The sequence below is a fragment of the Lagenorhynchus albirostris genome, chromosome 15 (genome assembly GCF_949774975.1).
Source record: "Lagenorhynchus albirostris chromosome 15, mLagAlb1.1, whole genome shotgun sequence".
NCBI classification, from domain to species: domain Eukaryota; kingdom Metazoa; phylum Chordata; class Mammalia; order Artiodactyla; family Delphinidae; genus Lagenorhynchus; species Lagenorhynchus albirostris.
The window spans coordinates 42523858-42551807 of record NC_083109.1 but is presented as its reverse complement, the minus strand read 5'-3'; the positions used below and the strand labels follow the sequence as shown (position 1 = coordinate 42551807).

General features: G+C 41.3%; 1 protein-coding gene across 1 annotated transcript in view; it reads right to left on the bottom strand.

Moving 5' to 3' along the window:
* The window catches only part of MACROD2 (mono-ADP ribosylhydrolase 2), a 1952988-nt gene that overhangs the window by 139297 nt on the left and 1785741 nt on the right, over positions 1-27950 (bottom strand). Inside the window, exon 10 of the mRNA XM_060124328.1 lies at positions 16155-16199. Coding sequence (XP_059980311.1) covers positions 16155-16199 — 45 coding nt within the window. The remainder of the gene's footprint in view (positions 1-16154; positions 16200-27950) is intronic.

Here is a 27950-nt window from a genome sequence, read left to right as displayed (position 1 = left end):
CACTCTTTCCCCAGATATCTGCTAAGCTTACTCTTTTACATTCTTCAGGTTTCTTCTCAAATATCAACTTAATCATCAGTGAGGTCCAGCATATGTGAAACCGTAACCCATCTTTTTCCCCAAGTCTCCCCACCGCTACCAACTTAGACACACATGGAATCCCCTACTCCCTCTTCCCTGCCTGGCTTTTCTTCATGGGTCTCCCATGAAGTTGATGTCAAGGTGTCAGCCAGATCTGCACTCATCTGAAGGCTTGCCTGGGCCTGGAGGATCTGATTCCAGCCAGGATGGCTCATTGCAGTGACTTGTAGATTGATGCTTGCTGTCGGCAGGAAGCCTCAGTTCCTTGCCATGTACATCTCTCCACAGTGCTGCTGGAGTGTCCTCAGGACACGGCAGCTGCCTTACTCCAGAGGAAGTGATCCAAGAGACAGTCAGGAGGAAGCCACACTCTCTTATGACCTAGAATGTCATACAGGATCATGGGATATTCTGACCTGGAACCATCAAGGTAAGCCACTTTCAAATTCCTGACTTGTAGATTATTTGCACATCATACAATTACTTACCCACCTTCCAAAGCCCAGAGACCCCAGGACACTTCTCCTTAAGGGTAACAGCAGAGCCTGATTAAGTAAGTGGTGGGACAGTTAGGCAGTTCCAAGGACACCTTTTTCTTCTTTTTTTTTTCTTTTAAACTTTTTATTTTGAATTAATTATAGACTCAATAAATTGTAATAATAGTAAAAAACAAAACTCCTGACCCGTAGAAAGTCTGAGATGATAAATGCTCTTGTTGTTTTACGCTGTGAAGCTTTGCGATAAAATTGCAGGCAGCAATAAATAGTACTGCTTATGTTACCATGTGACTTGCTATATATTCTAATTAATATTTTAAAATCCATCAGCCACCCCCCACTAGAACATAAGCCCCAAGAAAGAAGGTCGTGTGTGTGCGTGCATGCGTGTCTTCAGGGCCTAGAACAGTGCCGATACTGTCGAATAGCAGGCGTTTAACAAAAGTGTACAGGATGCATGTTTAGGAAAGCTGGATCTGGCTGGTGGGGTCTACGCTGATGTGGTTGGAGGAAGGATGCTGTGGGCTATCTTTATGGCAACTCCAGGGAACACCACGCACGCCGTATGCCATGTGAATGGTGAGTCCAGAGAGCACAGCTCTAGGTGAAATTCATTTTGACCTTGTGCATCCTCTGAATGGGCTTGGGGAGCCCTCCACAGGGTGCCACTGGCCACAGTTTGAGAAACACTCATCCAGGAGAACAAGATCACAGGCAGTTGGGGCAAGACCCAGCCTCAGAAAAGAGATCCTGGTTCCCAGCATCTTACAGAAATAGCAGAGTCACCAGACTTCAAGAGCCCCTGAGGGCTGGACAATGAATGTTTCAGAGGCAGGTCTGAACTGACAGCCAATCACCAGAGTCCACCTCCTCCCTCCTGCCCCTGACCTAACTCAGTGCCTTTCATGAAGTTTTAGAGGCAGTAAAGCAGAGGTTGAGGAATGACTGACTGGGGAGGTTGTATAAATATTGGGGGTAGACTAGTTTCTTGGGAAGATTGACTTGAAGAATTGAGGTCAGGAAAGAGAAGACAGACTGAGGTCAAGTCCATCTGGGACAGGAATTAATATAGTTGGGGAGGCAGGGTGCTGAGTGAGCTGAAGGGAGAAAGAAGGAAAAAAACACCTAGTGAGATAAGAGCTTCAATGCATTGAGAACATCATCTCCATTTGCAGAACTATTTTGTTCATATTAAGAGGAACGTCATATATTAATAAACAAGGTAGATGAGTTTTTGGTGGATGGGGGCTCTTCCTGCTTCAGATTCAATACACTTTGGCCCCTCTGTCCAGGGATTGTTCCGGAGATCACCTTGTTTAAATCTCCCCACACAGTCCCACAAGGTAGGTTTTCACCCTCCATTTAATATGAGGAAACTGACTTTTAGGTTAGAAAAACTGCCCAAGTAGGAAGCAGAACATGGACCCTGAGGGCTCTGTCCACCCTCGTGTTGAATTTTTTCTCTATGGGTAGGAGTGCACATATGTTGTCACCCAAGCCAGGGCACCTCCAAGAGTAAAAGGGAACATTGCTGATAACACGCCAAGGACAACGGGCACAAACAGGGTCATCCTGGGTCCCCCAGGACCTACGGTTACTCTGCAGGTATGTTCAGCCCTTCTCACTGTGGAAAATACCTCAGTACACACATTCTCTAAGCCCCATTCAGAATCCTAGGCTGACTCTGAAATAGGACTTCACGGTCCTAACCAAAGCTCGGTTTAATGTGTGAATGCGGAGAGCACGACTAAAAATGAAATAGACTCTTGGGTCCTTCTCCTAATCTGTAGCAGGGGGATAGCTCAGAGTGGCCCCGAATCAAGCAGAAGGTAAGAGAAGAATTAAAGCAAGAGGGCGACACAGGCTTTTCTTGTATTCTGATTTTCACCGTGGAAATGTACATTTTGCTTCAGTTCTTGGCATTTTAAGGTCTAGAGGATAAAACAAAGCTTTTCGTCATGAGAAAGCTGCTTTTCCTCATTCCTGTTTTTTTATTTTTTTAAAGCTGGTCAATCACTAAGCTTGTTTGAGTGACGGCAAAGTCAAAATTATGACTGCCTGATTTCACCCTTCACTGCACTTGTCAAAAAAATTAAATTAAAGATCATGTTTATGAATATAATGCATGAAGTGCTGCATGGCATCCTGAAAGAGAGAATGTCTCTTCTGTCCAGCCACTCACAAAACAGTTTGTCACGTAATACTTTAATATGCAGAGAAAATAAGAGGGCAGAGAGAAAATTCTGCCTCTCAGGAAATACGAAGTGCATTCCACCCATGGTTCATGTATTCAGAAAAATTTATTTTAGTAAAAACAATAATAATACTTCTAATAGCAACATTAGATCCTTCCAACTTGTATAGTGCTTCCTAGTTTCCAAAATGTTTCCACATGTAATTTCGTCTGACAAAAGAGATCATTAATATTTTAAAGTGCAGTATAGGACTGCTTGATTTAGCTTTGCAAGGGCTCGGGTTCCTGAGGAATGAGTGTCACATGCAGGCTTGTTGAATATTCTATGTAGAGGCAGTTGTACAGCGAGAGTCAAAGCGCTAGTGCTTTCTGTAAAAATATGATGGAAAAAATAGCATTCATTACCAAAAACCACTGAAGGCTTTGGAGATGAATGTATGGAGAAAATTACTGTTCTAAACTTGCTACTGAATTTTAGAGGCATAAAGTCTCTTTAGTTTTTAATGAAAATGCTTTTTATAAGTATAAAATAAATCTTGATATATATATATATATATATATATTTCAATTACACATAAATTTAGAAAGTTGAATATTAAACTCTCCAAAGTCTGCCCCTGTCCCTTCTCCACTCCTCCAAGATAATTCCTGAGGTCATTTTGATATGTATATCTTTCTAGACTATGTATTATATATGTAGATATGTATGTACACGCACACATAGTTATGTAGATATGTATTTTATATGTATATTTGTATGCATATACTATCTACCATCTATGTATTCTTTCTCTATCTATCTATCTATCAATCAATCGTCTTCTAATCTACTTATCGCCTTACCTATCCATCTGATTCTGGAATACATGGCTGAGCTGGTGCTTTTATAATGAACTTCTAAGAAGCCAGAAATGACAAATGATATTGAATCAAGATTTCTAAGCAAGCACTGAAATTACTGTTTGCTTTGAGGCGTCTGCCAATCTCAGATGGTCTAGACCCTAGAACCGTGGTTCTCAGATTTGAGCATGCATCTGAATACCGGGTGGGCTTTTAAAAACACAGATTCCTGGATCCTACATCAGAGTTTCTGATTCAGTAGGTCTGGGATGGGGCCCTAGAATTTGTAGTTCTAACAAGTTCCCAGGTGATGTTGGTGATAGATACAGGAATAATCATTGAGAAACTCTAGCCAGAATTTGAATTGAAAGCCACACATGTGAGGTGCAGAGGGGCAGTGCTTTGGTTCTGAAAATAGTGGAGAATTTGCCTATCTCAGCTTAGCATTGGCTGGAGAAGGAACAAAGGAAGATAAAAGTATCTGTTGAGATTTCCTAATCTTATACGTGCACTGATGTGGGCTTAAGGACAAACAGCAAACAAAACAAGAAATAAAACTTTAAGCCAAATATGTAGTTTAAGGGATTCCTAAATTGGAATTTCAGAAAACAAAGTATTTCAGAAAACAAAATATAAATAAATAAGCTTTTAATCCAACTTCAAAAAATTCCCACAAATAAAAATCCAATGAACATGGCAATAAAGAAGGCAAAACACACAAGGAAATAACTACAAGCATGAATCTGCAGAAAAAATAAACTGCAGAATTTTGATTTATACAGAGTGGAGACATTGAAATTTCAGATACAGATTTTTTTTAAGATATTTTATGTGTTAATTAAATAAAGAGTGACTAGGTATATCTGAAAAAGAACCAAATAAAACTTATAAAAATGAAAACTATAATAACTGAAATAAGAAACTCAGCAAAGAGTTAAACATCAGATTGAAGAAAGCTGAATAGAAATTAGCAAACTGAATGATAAACTTGGAAAAAGAAACCATCAAAGAGAGATAGTGGCACAGAAAAAAAAATGCAATGTAGGTTAAGAGTCATGAAGGACAAAGAAAGAATAGAAGGTCGTGTAGAACTAACATTTGTTGAGGTAATAGGTGAAAAACTGTCAGAACTAATGAAAGATGCCCATGTTCATGTCCAAGAAGCACAGCAAATCCTAAGGAGGATAAAGAGAAACCCACACTGAGGTATACCACAGTGAAACTGAGGAACACCGAAGATAAAGAATAGATTATCAAGACAGCTGGAAAGAAAAGACAGATAACCTAACGATATACAATAATTGGACTGAGAGATTACTTCTTAACAACTATAGGATCGATAGGACTGTGGGAAAATATCTTTAAAATGTTGCAAGAAAATAACCATCAACCTTGAATTTTTACTCAGCAAAACCACCTTAAAAAAAAAAAAAAGGAAAATAACATATTTTCAGACAAAGCCTGAGAGACTTCACTAATGGAACTTCTAGAGGATCTACTTGTGAAGGATAGGGGAAAGAGATTGAGAAAAGCATGTTTTATGAAAGGTGCTAAGATTCTGTAATGATATTCTTTCAATTAAATATTTTGTAAGAAATAAAACTGGTTTAAATTATTGGGAGCTGCAATTGGTGGAATGGGTATTAATCAGGCTTTTTTCAAACAATTATGCCTATGATGTGGTGGTTTATGGATAGCATTACCATTTCTATCACATGCCAGACAAACAGTTAGTGGTCTGAAATTGCTAATCATTTCATTATTGGCATTGCATTGCAGCGGGTCAAATCAAAGTATACTGTGGTCCATGAAATTTCAATGAAAATAATGAAAATAGAACTCTATATCCAAAAGTCCACAGTATAAAAAATGTAAATAATCTTAGAAACTGTTTGATTTTTAAAATTTGATGTTCAATACTTTAGTTACATATTTAAATATTTAAAGCTAAATATTTAAAGTGAAATACTTAAATATTTATAATATTTGCTTTCACTCAAAGCTGTAATGATGGCAACATTTCCTCCTTCAACAAAACGAGTTCTAATTTCCAGAAGAGAGAAAGGGAAAAAGATTAGAGAAGCTGTGTTGTTTCCAGAAAAAAATTATTAAAAATTATTATTAAAACATTAAAAAATTATTAAAACATTAATAAACTGCATAGACTTGGGCAAGTTAAAGAACTGTTTGCAGCTTATTTTAAAAACGGCTCTGTAGAATGAGAAAATTTGACCATATGCTCTCAAGAGTCTTCTTCTGGATCAAAATACAGCTATTATGGTTATATATGCTGCAAAATCCAAGTGAATTTGTGTTCCAACTCCACTCTCCATGACACTGTCTGAGAATGTATATTACAGGGTGAGCTGAGGTGATCAGTAGTATCTGTAAGTGTTGGAAGCAGGGCAGGGAACCCAAAGGTAGGAGAGAAGTGAGATGAGGCCAAGTGATGGGGATTTAGGCTGAGTGATCTCTAAATAAAAATACCAGAAGTTTCTCTTACTAAAACATATTAGAGAGATGATCAAGTTGGAAAAGGACTGATAACTCTAAAGCAGGAAGACTGCAGAGAAGGGTCATGACCCACATTCCCCTTCTATCCAGTGATACACTAATCCATTTGCATATCCAGTACGAAAGAATGATTGCAACTCTTTGAATCATAAGAGGAAGTGAGACGTATGCAACAATACAACACCTGAATACAGGACATAGTTTATTTTGTCAAAATACTGATAAATAACGAGTCCTCTATCATGCCGTCACCTACCACTGGCATGTCAGATTCTGCTCCCTTTCTCACTCCTTTCCCAGCAGCTTTTCCTTTCTTATCTTGGAAGGCATCTTAGGAACAAAGACGCAATCCCCACGTTTCTGTAGCGTGACTAACATTTACATTTCCCCATGATGCCACAGACCAAATGCCCCTGGTAACAAACCCACAGTCAGGGCACTTTTGTGACTCAGAGCAGATTCTGGGATGACATATTTGGGTGAGGTGAAGATACAGTATTTAGTCATATTAGGATTATGAGATGGTTTTCCTAAACAAAGCAAATTATTTAGGAAATAATGAAGTTTTCACACATTTGAAGGAATAACTCAGAAGAATTCCCTTGTTAATTAAGTGACAGAACTGCTGCACTGTATGTGCGCCACCTCCCATGTGACGCTTGGAAATGACAGCAGCCTCAGGCTCTGGAAAACAACCTTTGATGTGGGTCACACATGGGATGGGAACCACTCAGTGAGGTGGAGCCTCTCCAGGGAAAGGGCAATTGTTGTTTTGCCCCTAATCCATTTCCCAATCATGGTCTTAAGAGACTGTCCAGGAAATGATCTAATTCTAGTAGGAGGTGGAACCCTGACTAGTCTCCCAATCAGATCCTAACAAACCCCCTCCGGCCAATGAGAGAGCTGCTGCCCTTCTCCATGGTTCTAAGTGTTCTCTGAATGATTCTAAACTTTCCAGCACATTTCAGTGACTTAGGACAATGTGTACCCTATCATGGTCCTGAGTATGATAGTAATTATAATGGAATAGCCATCACTAATGGAAAGCAGACCCGTGCCAGGCATACACATAGACTATTACATAGACTATTTACATATAATAGACTATTACATAGACTATTTCTACTGTTTATCCCTTGCACCTCACCCAGAGGGCAGAGGACGTTTACTGCCACGCCTGTCTCCACACCCCCTCACCTAGGGCGAGCCTGGGAGAAGAAACAGCCCCGTGGTGTGTCTCTCTCAGATCCACCTGCCTGCAGACAGGACATGTCCTAGCTTATTCTCACCAGGGCAGCCTCTATCCAGGCAGTCGAGGATACCAAGGACAGTGGTACTTGCTTCTAAGGGGGCAGAGTCTTTCATATTCAGGAGTGAAACCCAGCATTAGGGAGCCCATCTGGGGGCAGCATAACCAGAGCTCTGGTCTAACCTCATTAGTAACGAAGCTAGTATTTTTGACTTCAACTTTCTTACAGCTTTGCCTCCTCAATTGGTTCTGAGCCCGGATGAGGGAGAAGAGTGTCATGACTTATTTAGAACCCGTCACGCACACAGAGGCTGTGCAGTCATGGGGGTGAGGTGCTCAAGGTCTCCTTTCAAGAGACAACCTGATGCTGGGAGTCAAGTTGGCTGACAGCAAGCAGCGGCCACACCTTGGGGATTCAAGGCAGTATTATGTTCCTGTCACTTTCTCCCCAAGCCACTTGCAGCCAGAGAGCCCTCAGCGGGGAGGGGACCCTGCAGCCCAGACATTCCTGCCCAATGCAAAAGCCCTTTTATCCAGTCCTTGCCTGGGCTTCCCCAGACTCAGACTAATTTGCAGACGGAGGCTCTTCCAGCGCATCTGCCTTCCTTCCTTCTCTCCTTCACCTACTGCTCCCTCGTCTGCTCCTCCCCTTTCACCCAGTACTTTCTTGCCCTTCTACTTCATCTTGGCATCTTCTTTCCCAAAGACCCAGGCAGACACCATCAGTATTATTGTACTCGCCATCTCACAGTAGATGAAGCATGGCTCCAGGCAAGAAAGTAGAGGCATAAATATGTTCCACTGTTAGAAGTTCATGCATACCATTAGGTTAGAGGCTCACTTTACAAAATACCTAAAGATACCATTTTAAATGAAAAACTTGCATATCTTATAAGTGTACTCGTGTTGTAAGTAAGAGAGAGGGTGTGTCGTTTCTTCATAAAACTGAGCCCAATTGGGCATGCCCATTCAATGCATAAATGCAAACATACATTGGCTTCTAGAAAGGAGAGAAGAACACTAAAGACAGGAAGCATTTCCATCTCCCATTCCTGAGGCTTGCTTCTGGACTCAGAATGTGTTCATGAGAAAAACAAATGATCCAATAAGACAATAGCTACCATGCAACTCGTCACACAGATCTGGACCTTCACCCTTGCCTGATTTCAGAGCACCTAACTGGTAAGCACTACCCACAACTTCACACTTTGTAGGAACGAAAGATACGTCACACTGAGAAAACGATGTTTTTACATTTGGTTTTTCCCTTAACAAACTAAACCTGAATCTACTATTTCATCCTCATATTCCGGGGAGAGTAAACGTACTAAGAAAGGAGAACGAAGTGCCCGGGGATGCTTGAACCCTTAGAAGTATCTGAATATGAGAGCATCCACAAAATTGAGAAGTTAAACAGAAGTTTCTTTTCATGGAAGCTTTTTTGTTTTTTAAGAAAGGAAGAGCTGGACTTACCCTCGCTAGCGTCCTTGGAACCTTCTGGCTTCTTTGCTTTGCTCTTCTTGTGGGGTGGAGAGCGGTCTTTTGGCTCTAACCCCTCTGGAAGCACAAAGATTTACTACGTTTTTATTTAAATATTTACCGGTAGGGGTTCAAAATTATGCTGATGTTTAATAATACATATTTTTTTTACTAAACCCACACATATAGTGAAGCTTAATTGCAGGTTTATCTGTCGTTACGGCCAAGCTAAACTTTGGCAAAGACCTGTGCTTCTCCAATGAACGTGGACTTATACTTAGAGCTTAAGCATAAACACTTTTTTTATTGCCATTATTAATGCGTCACACAAATGTGAAATCTTAAGTGCTTTTTTTTAAATTAAAACATTTTCCACACAGCAACCCCAAATTATTATTACGTTTTTCTCCAGGAGAGTTTGATTTAAAACTTCATGGCTTGATTGACAGTTGCCATTGTGTAATTTCATTTTAGCCCTCAAAGTAGGGCTAGATGAGCTGTAAAGTCATCTCATTTTGGGGGGTTACAGTGGGGCTTGAAATTATCTCCTTCTATCGAACAGATTTCTTTAGTAATCCAGAGTCTAAAAAACTTCTATATGTCCCCGATTAAATTATTATGCTTCCCACTCTTTTCAATGGTCCCCCAACCAAGTCTATCCAAGAAGGCTAGTAATATAAATTCTGAAGACACTTTTTAGGAAAACTATCATTGAATTCATCCCATTTGGGTATCGGATACTTTGTTAGGCATTAATTTATATCTCCTGTCCTGGTCTTTCCACTTCTCAAAGCGTATGCCTTCAATGGCCCATGTGGCATCTTATTTTGCATTTGGACTGGATGTCTTCTGTTTGCCCTTTCAGATCCACTTTCCACCCTTCACCCCCCATCTCCAGCCCCCTGTGCTCTGGGAGACTGTTCTCTATGGACCGCACCAATGAACTCCCCAGCTCACTGGCTTCCTGTTAGATCCAGCCAATGGGGAGCCCAGGGCATTTATTTCCTAGGCTACCAGTAGTCTTCAAGAGCTGATTGTCTCCCTCAATCTAAGGTCACAGCTCCTGTCAGTTGACCTTCTCCTCACAGCCCTCTCTGTCTTCTGGGCCCTGTAACAACCACCTCCCCGTTGTCCTTTCAGGGCTGGGATTTACCTGAACCCCACTTTTCTCTAACGATTCCCCTTTACTCAGCTCCCATCAGGCATTTCAAACTTATGTAAATAATCCCATTAGGCATTTCAAACAACACAGCCAGAACGATACTCTTGATGTCTGCAAGCCTGTTCTCTCTATAGTATTCCACATCTCAAGGGATGGTATGACTTATCTACCCAGGAATTCAAACCAAAAACCGAGATATCCTTCATATTTCTCTTCAATTACTTTTCCTATAAAGCAATCCCACCATAATAAGTCCTATTAGCTCTGCACCAAAATAGATCCCATATTCCTCTACTGTGCTCATTCTTTGCAATCAGCGTCCTAGCCTAAACCAGCAGCATCTCTTACCTGGGTTACTACAACAACCTGAATTCTAACTTCTAGCTTTCTAATCTCCCTACAATCTATTCTCCATGTAGCAGCCAGAGTTATCTTTTAAACATAAACCATATCACATTGCTTGCTGGCTTGTTTAAAAACCATTGCTCTTAGAATAAGATCCAAATCCAATTCCATGGTCCAGGACAACGTGTCACTTGGGCTCCACCTACCACACTAGCCTCATCTCCCACTTGCTCTTTGGCTTCAGATTTATTAACTCCCTTCAATCATTTCTTCAATCAGTTCTAGGCTGGTTCCTGCCTCAGGAACTTTACACCTGCTGCTCTGCCTTTCCCCTGACACGTATATTCATTCATATATCTACCTCCTTCCCATCTTTTAATCTCAGATTAAATTCAGCTCCCAAGAAAGGCCTTCCCTGACTACTTAATGTGACGGGTCCTTGCAAGGAAAATCTCTTGCAAACTCATCATCTGGTGTATCTGAAATTATCTTGTCCCCTTGTTTATTTCTTTAATGTATGTCTCCCTTCTCAAACATCCCCTACTCTGAGAATATAAGTTCCATGAGAAAGGGCATTTGTCTTCCGTAATCTCTCTTGTGTCACTGGTGTCTGGCAGTGCCTTGAGAATTTCATTTCAAATTCTGTTTTATATCCCCTTCACCCAGGCCTTTCTTTAAGGCCAGGATATAATGGGGCTTGTGCGTAATTCTCACCCTTTTAGCAGCTGTTACCTACTCCAGGATTCTATAACTACACTAGAGAGTTATGGCGACTCATTTTTCTTTTCCCATTTATTATAAAAAGAACAGAACAAAACAAATGCATTTGATAGATGTGCTATTAAAAACTTTGGCATTATGGACTACAAAGGTTTTTGGGCACTAGCGTTAGGTTTTCTGTGGTTGCAAGGCAGTCACATCCCAGGTCATTACCACGACCAGGGTGAAAAATGTTGCCAGCGACTACATTAGCAACTCCCTCAGCTTTCTGTCACCAGGTGCGAGATGGATACTGACCCTTCGGAATAGGTTCAGCAAAAACAGAAATGAGATGCTTGGAACAGCTCACTGAGCACAGATGCTGGGTTCAAAGGGATTCATAAAATGAGCAGAGTAACACTTGCAATATCTCTGGGAGAAGACGCTAACCCTTCCATGCCCTGAAATGCATCATCTACAACTGGGACCAAGAGGAGAGTTTCCATTGCTGGGAGTTCAACTCCAAACCAGCATTTCCTGAAAGTGAGTTTTTGAGAACTAAATTCTGAATTCTTGATTTCCCACCTGAATGGGAATTCTTGGGGAATGGGTGGGGTTTAAAAAGACATCTCTTTGCCCACATTTTGAGCTATTTACATACCCCAAAAGTACAAGTGCTTCCTTTCTGAAGAAGTCGTAGGGCACTCCTGGGGTGGTCAGTGGGCACGGATACATGTTAATTATGAGCAGTCGTCTATGACATTAGTATAGTATCATTTCATAACACCCATGGAGACACTTAAATGAAAGTCACTGCTACATATGGCCTCTGGGCCCATGTTTCTACTCTCCCTCTTGGCCTGGGGGAAGCTAGAGGAACATTCCTCAATAGCACCCCATGCTTCTCCTTGACATTGTATCATACTGTCTCTGTTGCCTCTATTTCTGGCAGAGGCTGGAATGCTGGGGTGTTGTTATGCACATGTCTTTGCTCCCTGAGGAGCTCAACAGTGCTCCGGGCTCCTAGGTGGCTGACCTGCCATAGGTGGCTGCTGATTTTCTGCCCCTGGGGCTCAGGTTGGGGTCCATTTCAAGAGTGCATGGTCTTGGAAATGAAAGGACATAGGGAAACATTTTCTATGCTCGGCTTAAGTAATTAAAGGACTTAAAAAGGATCCTAGGCATTTAAGTCAGGCGGCTTCCACCACCTCCCATGGGGGCAGAGCCTCTCCTTAGGATGACCTTATCTGATACCATTTGATATGCTTTTGCTTCTCCTTACTACTAGAGCCTAGAGACAGGAGCACAAGGGTTAAGAATGTGAGCTTTCGGGTTAGATCTAGATACTGGGATTCTGTCTCTACTATATAACCAAGGAACTAATCCCCCCTAAGCCTTGGATCATAACAGTCCCCGTCTCTTAGAGCTGGTGCGTATCTTATGTGAGTTCATGTATGTGATCGGCATACATGATCTCACATACATGTATGTGATCTCACATACATGTATGTGAGATCATGTATGTGATCGGCCGAGTGATTGGCACAAGGTACACCCTCAAAACCTGGCTCGGCAGAGGTGTGCTGGGGCTGATGGGAGCCAGCCTGCCCCAGCTGGTTGGATCTCTCTCTCCTCCACTCCTACATTCATTGGACTCATGCTTGGCAGCTTGAACAATACCATATCTATACCAAGGAATCTGAAAACTCTTCAAATTGGGGCTCCCCCCCACCCAGAGAGTACGTTTCCCAGCACCTCACTGGTTTTTGATATCCAAATTATAATCCACTATCATTCACTAGCATATGCTGGCTGGCTGATTCACCCAAGCAGCCCTTCGCTAGCATCAACGGTATTCTTACAAATTCTTCCAGCGTTTCTACTTGTATGAGAAGAAGAGGTGATGCAGGGCAGAGGGAAGGCCAGCAGTTCATGGTCTTCGGAGGCTCAGTCAGACCCTTCTCAGAGACCAGCACACCTGAGCGTGAGACTGAACGGACAGCCTGCTCGCCAATATTCAGCAAGGCCAGCTGGGCCTCCATGGACCCGTTTTGCACACAGTCCCCCATGATTTCAGCACTCAGATACTGGGAATGGAGAGCAGCTTCCCAAGCCCATTCTGCCTGACTGACTTAGCATCCTTGGGCCATTCAGCGTGACACGAACAGCTGAATCCAGCTGCTGGAGACAAAACCCCCAGGACACTTGGTGGGACTAAAATCAGAAATAATGACCCACTTAAGGCCCCCAAACCTCAAATGCTGACTCCAACCTTGTGGGCTCTGCATTAGCATTAATAATGATTTCCTTGAACTCACTCAGCGGTTCGGATAGCTAGCTGCATCTCATTAAGAAGTCAACCCCCCTTTGCCTAGAAATGTGTACTTATGTCACTTCAGGCAAAGATCCTTAGCAAGATAAGCTCCTTAAACTGTCTGGCTGAAAGGGCAGTGCTCCCCATGACTGAAGGATATTCCAGGGATACCTCACATGAGCAGGATACATTCATACACATGAAATGCAAGCATTAATATTAAATGCATGGAATCTAAGATAGGGTGACCGCTTAAAGTCTTTTTTCAACCTATGGTTCTTTTAAATAATAAGATATCCTACCTAAGTACAGGAATGGATATTTTAATTGAAACTTTGCCTTGGGCTTTATGTGTTACAAAAGGCAAGCAGAGCCCTTGTTTTATGTTGAATTTTCTCAGAAAAAGACACTGAGAGAAAGGTTTGAGTGCAAGTACTTAATTTGAGAGATTACCCCAGGAAGCACCAGAGGGGAGTAGGGAAGTAAGACTGGAAAGGGAGGACAACCAGTTAGTGTGTTAATGAGAAAGTTCTGCTGTGGACAATCAGGGCTCAATACTGCTGGGAGCCTCTGGGCGATGGTATAGAATCCCGCTGTCCAATACTACATTTTGCCAATGATACTTGAAATGTGAAGAGTCTGATTTGGAATGTGAGTGTGAAATACACACAAATTTCAAAAACTTAGTATGGAAAAATAAAGAATGTAAAATATCTGACTAATATAATTTTTATATTGATTATATGTTGAAATGATAATATTCTTGATATATTATATTACATGAAATATTAAGTTAATTTCACTTGTTTTCTTTTTACCTTTTTCAATGTGACTACTAGAAAATATGAAATTATATACCAGGCTCACAGTTGAGGCTGCCGTTGTATTTCTACTGGGCAGCACCGGTCTAGCACATGCCTCAGATGTGTCCTGCAAGAGGTTGGCTGGATCAACCAACTGTCGGCCAACCTTGGCTGAGGTCTGCTCCAGAGAAATTAACTCCCCGGTACTTCGAGTTTTCTTTCATGAACAGAGACAAGCACTCAGCTGAAAGTCACAAGAACTTTCCTTAGAAAGCTGTTGGTATTATACAACAACAGTGAGAGCCAAGGGGATACAGGTAGGGAACCCAGAGCTGCTGTATAGTCCTTATTCTACCTCTTGCATTCCTGCTCCTGACTTTGAGATCCTCCGTCTGCTTCTCATGCCCTCTGAGTCCATGGTCCTGGGGAGACCACAGCAACAAGAGTGGATAGAAGCTACAGTCACTGTTCCAGTGAACTGTTATGAAGGAAAGGAACTGATGCTACTCCTTCATGAAGACAGTGGGAGGTCAGGTGAGGGAGAGATGTAACTTCACAAGGAAAAGGACGATCTTAACCAAACCTTGCCCAACGAGACTGTCTGCCTCACAGTTTAAAGAGCTCCCTGTTCGTGGAGTTGCTCAGACCCAGGTTGTCAGTGATTTGTAAGGAGTTCTGGCAGCAACAGGATGTCACACAAAATTAGGGCCTCTAAGATATTTATTTCAGTTTTGAAAACTGGCTCCATTTCATGTCTAGAGCAGTGTGATTGCCAAAATGAGAAACACGGGGCTCTCATCCCAGAGAATTAAGCCCTATGCCTTCTAATATCTGTCCGATATACTGAGTGAGAAAAGCAATCATCCACTGAGCGTTTACTATGGTCCAAGGAACATTTCAGGTATGATATCTCATTTAGTCCCCCAAACAAGAATGTACGGTAACAGTTATTGCCCCCCGAAGTGTAAACTGAGGCTTATACAGAAAACTCTAATTCATTCAGTGGAAGAGCTAGGATTGAATCCAGGCCTATTGCTTCATGCATTCACTACCAACTTCATATTGATCTCAGGCCAGAGCCAATGCTGTTAACCACCAGATTTCTCTCACCAAACACTGGTTGTTTTTGAGGAGTAGGCATGTATCTCACTTTCTGATAATGAGAGCAATACATCATATGTAGAGAATGCATTTTCCAAAGATGGCCTCAGCCATTTTTCAGGTCCTACCTGCTGTGTAGAACCTCACTGCTCCCCATCAGGAAACTGAGTCTATTCTCTCCTCCTCTGAGCCTGGGTGGGCTTGTGAATAACCACTCCAAAGAAAAGAGTTTGGTGGAAGTAATTATATGGGATTCTTGAGGATGAGTCTTAAAAGGGATATGCGTCTGGCTTGCTCACTCTCTCTAGAAAAAAACGAAAGGAAGCTGGCTGCTGGGAGGAAGCCCAGGTCACAGGAGGAGGCCATGCACAGGTGCTTCAGAAAACTGCCCCAATTTAGGTCTCAGCTAACAGCCCTGTCAATCACCAGCCAGACATATGAGTGAACAAATCTTCAGATGATTCTAACCCCCAGCTGCTAAGTCTTCCTGTTGAGGCCTCAGATTTTGTGGAGTAGTATTATCAAATCACTCCTGCTGTGTTTGGTCTGAATTCCTGACCCATAGAATATTTCAGCATGTAAGTGGGTATTTTAGACACTAAGTTTTGGGGGTGATTTGTTACACACCTCTATGAACTACAACATCATGTTCCATTTTTACCTTAGCTATCAGGAAGCTCAAATTCAAGTTTAATGTTTAAATACCATAACTGCATTAGCTGTTATTTTATAATAACATTTCCTTAGTTTATAACCTTGAGTGTACATTTCTATTTTATTAACCTTATTTTGTCTTTCTTTGGAAAATATGAGGTATACATAAACAACAAAATGATCCTTGCCTATCCTGTAAGAATAAAATTATAAATTTAATACCTGAATCTTCTTTCATGTCAATGTCTTCTTCTTCATTATTATCATCTATTAAAAAATAAAACAAGAAAAACTCATATGAAAGCTAGAAACACCAGAATTCTCCAATTTGACTAATAAAAAATTGAAGAAAACAGTAGAAAAGAGAGTGTTAAATTATGCCTTTCTACTGTCTTATATTATCAGGCTAAATTAAGAAGAAAGTGTACACATTAGAGCACAATTTAACACCTAGGGTTTACATTGCCTTTAAAAGTTATTACATATTTATAATAAACTATATATGAAATAATTTGTTTTATTTATCAAAGTGATATATGGTCACTTCGGTCATTTTAATTCCTAAAAATATTAAAATCACAGATTTTAAATGCCACATTTTCTGCATTTATTAAAGGTATGTATGCTCACCTCAAGTTTCTGAGAAAATGCAGGCATCACTATTTGGTTGTGGGCTGACAGAATGTCCAACCCCTGCCTTGCACCAGAAAAAGTGCTTGTTTGCTACACATGCAAATCCACACCTTTAACCATGTGCTTTCACGTGCTCCCACCAGTTGCTCCATCCCCATTTAATTCCCCTCATCTCATCTCCTATTGTAGGTCCCTTTAACTGGACACAGATGTGTACTTCCTCTGCCTGCTGAATGACGTATTTGCTTTTTGAACTAATATGTGTTAGCATCTCTTCTCCTTAAGTGTTCCTCACATCTAGGAGGTGCCAAATCCTGTCCTATTTCCATGTTTCTTCTTCTCTGCTCACAGTATTACAATCCAAATTCCAGCTCTCAATGCCATTCACCTTCCCTGTTTTGTGGTTTCCCAACTGCCCTTTTCTTCTTCCCACTTCTGACACCAATTCCTTTTACACATAGCTGCCAAATCAATCTTGAAATACAATTCTGATCTTGTTCACAACCATTCAGTGACTCTTCTCTGTCTAATGAGAAAAGTCTAGACTCTTTGGGGTAACACTCAAGGTCAACAAGATCTGGTTCCGAACACCTTTCTCAGTTTCACCACCCCTGTTCCACTCATGCTGCCACCTACACACATGACAACACTTGATCTTTTTCCCAATTTTTTAAGGTTTCCTTTAGCTTCCCCTACTTGCCTCAGTCCTGGAAGCAATGCTTTTCTCCACCTCTACTCACACTCATCCTTCCAGGCCAAGCTGAGGCAGCATAACATCTGCTCCACCCAAGTGTGAATGAATAGTGTCCCCTTTGGTACCTTACTTTTATTGCCTTCTGAGTATGGACTTTAAGGACCTTTAGGCTTAGATCTGCATACTGGCCCCTATATCCACTCATTTACTAGGTATCTGATCTTGGAGAAATGACCTAATATTCCTGAGTTTCAGGTTCATCAGCTGTAAAGTGGGATAATTACAGTGCCTCCCACAGAGAGGTGTTATAAGGATTAAATTAGATAATACCACATAAAGCACTAGGACAGCTACTGAAACATCATTAAGTGCTAAATAATAGTTATTATTACCATCAAATCCCACAGTCTTGTTACTTGTTAACCTACCTGTCTTCCATAGACCCATTTCTAGGTCATAAATTCTTCAAAGATAAAGCTTATGTCTTATGTTCCTTTGTATTCCCTGGCACCTAATGCAATTGATTACACAGTAGAATCAATAAAGAAATTTCTGCTGAATTAAATTTCTGACTTTTTTTGTTTTGCTTTGTTTTTTACTTTTCTCTGATTTTTTATTAGTCAAATTGGAGAATTCTTATGTTTATATTTCTAAGTATCTCTTACATATTAGGACAGCATGTATCTAGAAGACAGTCTGTAAACAATAAGGACTCAGTAAAGATTTGCAACTTCCTAGCCAAATTTATTCAATATGGCACTCTTCTAAGTATTAATTATTAATGACGATTAGCAATATACTAGTAGGAATGGAAAACGCCTTTAATTTGAGGTGTTACAAGGGTAATTCTTGATGGTCACAGTTAAATTTTAAAGAAGTAAATTTTCTTCCATTCAGACTGTTAGAAACATCAGTGATTTTCTGTATATTTCTTTCTTTCATTCTTTCTATGAATATAATTTTAAGAGGAAGAATAGCTATTTCTTAGAAATGTGATTTCTAACCAAATGATTATCTAAATGCTACAAAGTAAAATCTTCACAGATTCTTTTCTGAACTTAATATATTTAAACAGAATTTTATTTTCCAGAACGACTAAAATATTTAGAACCATCTCCATGACAACAGACTCTCTGGAATCTCAGAGTGGGATGGAAAAGAGTCTGTACAGTTTCTAGGGGAAAATAAAGGAAACGTCAAAGATCTCTCTGATTGTCCCGCAGGTGTCCATTTGTCCTTCTAACAAACACTCATTGGTAGCTTAGTAGGTGCAAGGCTTGGTGCTTGGGGAAACAGAAAATACAAAGATGAATCAGACACTTAAGTAGAAACTTATCTAGTGACTTATCAATAGTAAGGAAACTAAGACACACAGAGAAATTTGAACATATGGTAGGGAATAGTCAGTGCCATTACAAAAGGTACCAGAGGAAGGACAGATGCTTCCAGTCAAGGCTACTGGGAAGGGTTCTCAGAAATGTGACATCAGAGTTGATATTTGAACTTTATAGACTGTACTGATAGCATCATCCCCAGAATGTTCCCAAGGTGTTGAAGGATCAGACTTGGTGTTATTATTCATTCATTCACTCACTCACTCATTTATTCATACAGAAGTTAAGAATAAATCCAGGACCTATATTCAGACTGCTTGGGTTCACTTCCAGGCCAAACTATGTATAGCTGGGCAAACTTGGGCAAATTATGTAAACCTACTCCTCAGCTTCCTCATCTGCAAAATAGGGTTAATAAAATTACCATTCTTCTAGAGTTGGAAATACATGTAAAATGCTTGCACAGAAGGAACAATCAATAAATACTGGCTGTTACTGTTATCATGTCATTATGATGACTACTCTTACTGCCTAACCATTTATTGGCCAACACCATGCGCCAGAACCATGCAAGGCCCTGGAGATACAAGGTGACACTCCCTTCCCTCAAAGCTCACGAAGAAGTGGGTGGCATAGAAAAGTAAGACAACAATCAGAAGAAGAAGTAACAGATTCCCTGATGCAGGTGAGAAGTTCTGTTGGGAAACAGACAAGAGGCAGCTAAGTCAGAGAGGTCTATGGATGGTTTCCAGAAGATGTGAGGCTTAAGCTGAGTCCAAAGGGTGAGCTGGAGTTAGCCAGGGGGAAGTGAAAGCTGCACTAGGTGCCCAGTAGGTGTGGGTGCCCTGTCTACACCCCTTGTTCCTTCACGCTTCAGTGCTTTGCCAGCCTGACCTCCAGCCACGAGCCCCTGGGTATCTTTGCCTGAGGGCTTTCTCTGAATTGCTGTGTCATGGAATTACCATCCCCCGCCCAGGGCAGCCTTTCACAAAATGACTGACAGGATTTGCATATAAGGCCTCCAGCTCCCTTACTTCTCACGTGGCATGTTCTACACTGTCTCCTAGAATCTCCCCAATCCGAAGCATAGGATAGAGTCCCAGTGGTCTAGTGGTGATGGGCTTAAAACTTACCATTATTGCCTTCCTTCCCTTCCTTGCCTTGCTTCTCCACTCCCCTGCTGGTGTTTCCTGATATTTTCTCTCAAATAAATGATCTCCACTTGAATTTGTGTATCAAGTCTGCTTCCGGGTTGGGGTATGGGTATTCAAACTAAGACAAGGGTAATCGCACTCAAGCAGAGGGAAAAGCAGCTAAAAACACCTGGATATGAATAGCCAAGATGCTTTCACGGAAATAAAACTAGCTCTGAATGGCTGAAGGGAAGAGTTATAGGAGGAACTATGGTTAAAGTGATCTGTTCTAGCTATCACAGGATCTTCCATGTTCCATGCTGAATATGACGGTTAATTTTAATTTTATGTATCAACATGACTGGACCATGGAGTGCCCAGACATTTGCCAAACACTATTCTGGGAGTGTCTGGGAGGATGTTTCTGGATGAAATTAACATTTGGATCCGTAGACTGAGTAAAGCAGATTGTTCTCCCTAATATGGATGTATCTCATCCAATCTGTTAAGGCTGACCCTCCCACAAGTAATAGGGGACTCCTTCTGCCAGACTACCTTTGTGCTGGGACATTGAATGTTTTGTGCCTTTGAACTCAAAGTGGAACATGGGCTCTTTCTGGGTCTCAAGACTGTTGGCATTTGGACTGAAACTACACCCTTGGCCCTCCTGGTTCTTAGGCCTTCAAACTCCTACTGTAACTAGACCATCAGCTCTCCTGGGTTTCCACCTGTCAACTGCAGATCTGGGGTGTTACAAGGGTAATTCTTGATGGTCACAGTTAAAATCAGCTCCTCCATAACTGTGGGAGCCAATTCCTTATACCTCTTTCCATATACATATCATTGGTTCTGTTTCTATGAAGAATCTTGATTAGTATACCAGGTTGAAGCATTTTAAATTCATCCTGAGAACTAAGCAACTTTAAGCAGAGGAATGACATGCCATCTTTCGAGCGATAACATGTTTTCATAAGAGAAATTTACTAAAAATAAATGCCTTAATGTTTTGGTATTTGTGTTAAAATCAAGCAAGAGTACTTTGGCCCACAAAGTACCTAAAGTGCCATTACTTATTAATGAAATCCACTTTAGTTCAACGTTGTTCTATATAATGTGCTCACCTGAGCCATATTTATGCAACACATTTCTAGCAAGAATTTTTTTCAAACAAAAGCAGGGACCAAAAGACAATGTATAAAAGAAGATGATAGCCTATGGAAATGGGGAGTCATGCCACTCAAAATTGGGAAGCAGTTAAGAGATGGATGGAGCATGGGCAGAGAGCTGCCCTTTTTAACAGTTCTTCAAACATCATACTTCTTCATTAGAGGACAAAAATAAAAGGCTCTCATCCAGGGACTTCCCTGGTGGCGCAGTGGTTAAGAATCTGCCTGCCAATGCAGGGGACATGGGTTCGAGCCCTGGTGCAGGAAGATCCCACATGTGCAGGAGCAACTAAGCCCATGCATCCCAACTACTTAGCCTGAGCTCGAGAGCCCACGAGCCACAACTACTGAGCCTGCGAGCCACAACTACTAAGGTCCACGTGCCTAGAGTCCGTGCTCCGCAACAAGAGAAGCCACCACAATGAGAAGCCCACGCACCGCAACGAAGAGAAGCCCCTGCTCCCTGCAACTAGAGAAAGCCCGCGTGCAGCAACGAAGACCCAATGCAGCCAAAAATAAATTAAAAAAAAAAAAAAAAAAAGGTTCTCAGCCAGAGTGATACCATTTCAAAATAGAGAGCAATCTATCAGCTGTTACTGTTCTGTGTGTTCAGAAATGCCAATTCCGGAAAATCCCCTTCCCTTCCTCAGCAGAGACCACCCAGAGACTAAGGCTTCATTTCATCTTAAGGGGCCTCTTTGATGTCAGTTTCAGAATGGATACAATTTTTATTCAGTACATCTTTCTCTGTCAGATTATCCTATTGAATTCTGCACAAAAATTACAAATATGACTAAAGTTCTTATTTTGGTCAAAAACAGGTTTGAAAAACAACTAGTTTCCCATGAATAACCAGTTTTCAGTAACACCTAGCTTTATGCACTTCAGAAACTCCTTCATAAGGAAGCATGTAACCTACTTTAACGTCAATCTACTTCATCTTTTATGGGAGCCAGAGTTACTATGAAAGATTGTTGTCTTAAAGATATCTGTCTTCAGAGAAGCAGCTCATTCCTCAGTAACAAACAGTCCCACACTTCTTTGAAAAATAAAGTATACCATGTGTTTTGCAATGGCTTGGGACGTGCCTTACTCCTGTACTTGCCTAGAGTTCCCATCACTAATGCAGCCTTTGGGGGAAGTAAAAAGAATAGAAAACAAACAAACAGACTACAAAATCCCACAGAACTTCAGCCTGAAGTGTGGTCTCTGGACCAGCAGTATGATTATCATCGGATAACTTGTTAGAAATGCAAACTCCTGGGTCCCACTAAAGGTCTATTGAATCAGAAATTCTGGGGGAGGGATCAAGCACTCTGTTTTAATCAGCCCTGCAGGTGATGCTCATGTAAGCCAATCTTAAAAAGTACTATTTGTGCGCTGGAGAGGAGAATCATTCAAAAACACTAGCTGTCTCGTTTTATATCCAAGCTGAGATAACTTGGATGTCTAACCAATACTGATGCTGGGAAGGGATGCCCACACCACATGGTTGTTGAGAGTAAGAAACAGTTATTCTCTTTATGAGATATATGTGCTTGAAGTCACCCAGCTAGCACATAGCTGGAGGGCATGGTTATCATGGTCCACGGCCAGGACCCTTAGATTGGCTGAGGAACACGTACATGGATGGAGACTAGCTCTGGATTTAAAGAGGCCTGTGGGTTGCATGGAAAAAGGAGTGTGTTACAAAGGAAAAAGTTACCCTCATGGGCTATTAAGGCAGTCTCTCCACTCCCAAGGGGGGACAAAAAACTGACAGGTACTTGAAACAGATCATACAATATCCTCCTCAAAATTTCAGGGACACCTACACATATGGGCAAGTCTGTCAAGCAGGACAATTGAGATGATCTTCTTCTGGCTTTTATCTCATGTGCATCCAAGTCCTCTCTCTTAATGCTTGATTTTCATACCACAGGCTGCTTCTGCATCCCTTAGCTTTTAAATAACTCATTATCCAGGGCCTCTAGGAGCAATTTGTATTTGCAGAGAAAAGAAATATTATTAGCAAAAATAAAGTGCTCCAAGCTTTTTAGGATTTCCATGAAGTAAGGAAGATATGGGTATCCTCATGGCTTCTTGAGAAACTTGACAAAGCAGAAATTCCAAGCAAAGAATGACTGATAAAGAGGAATTCTTCAGAGTGAGCATCTTGCCATTACGTTGAAAACTGGGACCCTCTGGACCTAACAAATTGCTAACTCCATGTTATGCAACGTCATTGAGAGGGTCAGGAGAAAGTTTTTTAAAAAGCCAAAATTGTTTCTCCCACCCCCACCCCACCCCAAGCTGGTCCTTTGTCTAGAGGAACACTCAAATTTCATTACTTTATAAATAAATGAATAAATAAAAGGCATTGCTTAGAAAACTGCATGGTTCTGCTGTTCCTGGCTTGGCCAACTAGGTACATGATGGTACCAATTACTGAGATATGGGGTTCAGGAGAGGGAAGATGGGGTTGGGGGGAGACTTTGGATTTAGTTTTAGATGTGTTGAGGGGGAGATGCTGAGGGACTCCTGGCTGGAGATGGCCCTGTGCAGTGAGGATGCCAGAGAGGGCTGGCAGGAAGACAATTGGAGGACAGAATGGTCAACAGGATAAAGGCTGCCCAGGCAAGTAAGATAAAGGTTGCAAAAGGTCATGTGGAGTCATGTGATTGAATATGCACTGGTTTCAGTAACCACACTTCACCCATTGAAGAGGTTCTGATAACCTCCACAAGGATGGTGGCGGTATCAGGGTAGAGAGAATTGCATGATTGCTGTGGACTACAGAGTGAATAGCAAGTGAAGGAGACTGACAACTTTTCAAAGACCCATGCCGAGGGCTTCCATGGTGGCGCAGTGGTTGAGAGTCTGCCTGCCAATGCAGGGGACACGGGTTCGAGCCCTGGTCTGGGAAGATCCCACATGCCGCAGAGCGACTAGGCCCGTGAGCCACAACTGCTGAACCTGCGCGTCTGGAGCTTGTGCTCCGCAACAAGAGAGGCCGCGATAGTGAGAGGCCCATGCACTGCGATGAAGAGTGGCCCCCACTTGCTGCAACTAGAGAAAGCCCTCACACAGAAATGAAGACCCAGCACAGCCAAAAAATAAATAAATTAATTATTAAAAAAAAAAAAAAGACCCATGCTGAGATCCCACTCCTGGGCATATATCTGGACAAAATTATAATTTGAAAAGATACATGCATCTCAATGATCACAGCAGCACTATTTACAATAGCCAAGACATGGAAACAACCTGAATGTCCATCAGCAGATGAATGGGTAAAGATGTGGTACATATAGACAATGGAATACTACTCAGCCATAAAACAGAATGAAAATAATACCATTTGTAGCAACATGGATGGTTTTAGAGATTATCATACTAAGTGAAGTAAGCCAGACAGAGAAAGACAATTACCATATGATATCAGTTATATGTGGATTCTGACATATGACACAAATGAACTTATCTATGAAACAGAAACAGACTCACAGGCATAGAGAACAGACTTGTGGTTGCCAAAAGGGAGGGCTGTCGGGGAAGGATGGATTGGGAATTTGGGATTAGCAGATGCAAACTAGTATATATAGGATGGATAAACAACAGGTCCTACTGTATAGCACAGGGAACTATATTCAACATCCTGTAATAAACCATAATGGAAAAGAATATGAAAAGGAATATATGTATGTATAACTGAATCACTTTGCTGTACAGCAGAAATTAACACAACATTGTAAATCAACTGCACTTCAATAAAATAAATTTAGAAAAACGCTAGGGCTTCCCTGGTGGCGCAGTGGTTGAGAATCTACCTGCTAATGCAGGGGACGTGGGTTCGAGCCCTGGTCTGGGAAGATCCCATATGCCGCGGAGCAACTAGGCCCGTGAGCCACGGCCACTGAGCCTGCGCATCTGGAGCCTGTGCTCCGCAACAAGAGAGGCCGCGACAGTGAGAGGCCCATGCACTGCGATGAAGAGTGGCCCCCGCTTGCCACAACTAGAGAAAGCCCTCGCACAGAAACAAAGACCCAACACAGCAAAAATAAAAATTAATCAAAAGAAGGCTCAACATTTAAAAAAAAAAAAACCTCTATTGTTTATCTTTATTCTTATTTCTGTGACTTATTAGGAATTATTTCATTCATACACTATTCCTTGAAAGTTATTACTTTTTCCTGCATTTGCCTCAATGTTTTCAACTACAGAACAGAAACCAGTCTACCCAGGATGTTCCAAGGGTCTTTCAAAAGCACCTTGTAGGGGGTTTTGTAAAGATGCCTACAGCATCCTCCCTTCTCCCAGCAGCATTTTGTCTTATCTTTTTAAAAATTTATTTAGTTATTTATTTTTGGCTGCATTGGGTCTTTGTCATTGCGTGCGGGCTTTCTCTAGTTGTGGCGAGCAGGGGCTCCTCTTTGTGGTGGTGCACGGTCTTCTCATTGTGGTGGCTTCTCTTGTTGCAGAGCATGGGCTCTGGGCACATGGGCTTCAGTAGTTGTGGCTCTCAGGCTCTAGAGTGCAGGCTCAGTAGTTGTGGTGCACAAACTTAGTGGCTCTGTGGCATGTGGGATCCTCCCGGACCAGGGATCGAACCCATGTCCCCTGCATTGGCAGGTAGATTCTTAATCACTGGAGCCACCAGGGAAGTTCCTTGTCTTATCTTTTATCAGAACTTCCTAATGAGATCAAACTCCGCTTAGTCAAGGCTTGTGTTCCCAGGTCTTTATTTGTTCTGCTGTTTATCAGCGTTTGCTACACACACTGCACATTCCCCCGGTTTGAAGAGACAGATTGCCTTCTGTCTATGCCTGCTGCTTGTTCCTGCATTCAGGCTGCTTGGTTACAGCAACACTTCACTGGATTTTCATTGAAGGCAAAATGTGTTTGTAGCTTTTGAGGCCCATCAAGTGGAAATAGTTAGCACCCATTTTCTAAGAAGGCAATCAACTAATTTATGTCACATTACAGGAAGCATGTCTTGTATAATTGTAACCATCGATGCAATCCAGACATTAAAAGTGTACAAATGAGCAAGAAAGTGCCAAGTCCCCGTAAATATTCATAATTAAAGAAAATTTTGAATTCTTTCATTCTGTAGATTTTTCTATACACTGAGTATGCCATTTTTAAAAAAATGTAAAATTCAGACTGGGTCAACAGCTTGGCTTGTGTTTTTTTCCTTTATTCAAAGACAACTGATAGACTAGTTTACTGGTGCTGCTATAAGAAAATTCTACAACACTTATAGTGCCTTAAAACAACACAAATTTCCTGTGTTACAGTTCTGTGGGTCAGAAGTCTGACATGGATCTAACTGGGCTAAATCGAGACATCAGCAGGGCTGCATTCCTTTCTGGAGGCTCTGGGAGAGAATTTGTTTCTTCAGCTTTCTAGCTGCTAGAGGCCACCCACATTCCTTTTAGCTGTGGCCCCCTTTTCCACAGTCAAAGCCTCTCTCTGAACATCCTTCCAGTCATGTCTCCCTCTGGCTCTCTGCTTTCTGCTTCCCTCTCCCAGTTTTTATGGAAGCTTGTGATTATATTGGCTCACTCAGATAATCCAGGATAACATCCCTATTTTAATATCAGCTAATCACTGCTTTAATTCCACCTGCAATCTTATTTCCCCCTTTGCAATGTAACCTAACATATTCACAAATTCTGGGGATGAAGGCATCTTTGCGGGGTGGGGCGTGGTTAAGGCATCTTTCCTCCTACCACATCCAGTAAATCAGGAAGCAGATTGCTTTGCAAAAAGAATATCTGAGGAGTAGAACTAAGAACTTTTCCATTTAGAAATAATAATGTCCTATGGGATCAAGTACATAGGATTAAAACCAAGGTCTTTTGTGAGTTTTTAGTTTTCAACTTCATTCTCTTGTATAAAAAGGTTTCTTCTTTGCTTTCTTTTTTTTTCAACCTTCATTCTTTCTTCCTTTCATCTCCCCCTCTTCCCTTCTTTCTATTCGCCCCCCTTTTATTTTACATTTTCTTTCATCTTTCTTTGGTCTTTACTTCTACCTTTCCTCATGGTTTTGGTTATAAAAGAATAATATCTAACATCACGAAGACAAATGACAATCTGGGGAACTATTTGCAACATACATTTGAAAAGATTAATAGTTTTGATATACAAATAGTTCTTACAAATCAATAAGATAAATATGAAATAGTCAATATAAATGTGCAAAAGATATGATTAACAATTTCACGTAAGACATTTAGAGATATAACAAACAACTGAATAAAGGGGATTAGCTATACTAGTAATAAAAGAAATGCACTTTGTTACCCACTAATTAGCTTATTTCATGTATAAAAGTGATAACATGAGAATATACACCATTGGGAAGACAGGGGGAAAAGTAAACTCTTACACACTGTTCATGAGAATGTAAACTCAGTACAATGGACTGTTTATGTTCTCCCCAAATTCATATGTTGAAATCCCAACCCCCAGTGAGATGGCATTAGGAGATAAGACTTTGGGAGGTAATTAGGGAGATAATCCCATTTATGAGGGTGGAGCTCTCATGAATGGGATTAGTGCCCTTATAACAGGGACCTCAAAGAGCTGTCTTTCCACCATGTGAGGATACAATGAGAAAACGGCCACCTGCAACACAGAGGTGGATCCTCACCAGAACCCGACCATGCTTGCACCATGATCTCACAATTCCAGACTCCAGAACTGTGAGAGATAAACTTCTGTTGTTTATGAGCCTCCTGCTTATGGTTTTCTGTTATATTAGCCCGAAAGGACTAAGATACCCAGGTTGTTCAACATGAGGTGTCATTGTTCATATTTTTGACCCTGGGAATGATGTCCCCTGAGTACATGAAACTCACCCATAGGGCCGCAACACAATGGCTGATTTGACAGAAGCATCTTGATTTTGTATGCATTTTGAAAAAGTAATGCCCTTTCTAGAAAAGTATTCTAAAAAAATTGTTGATGTGTGCCAATGTTTACCTATAAAGATGTTTTTCTCTAAGTGTTATTCATCAACAGGTAGAGAATAATTTGCATTGATAATTTCACAGTTCAACAGTATGATTTGG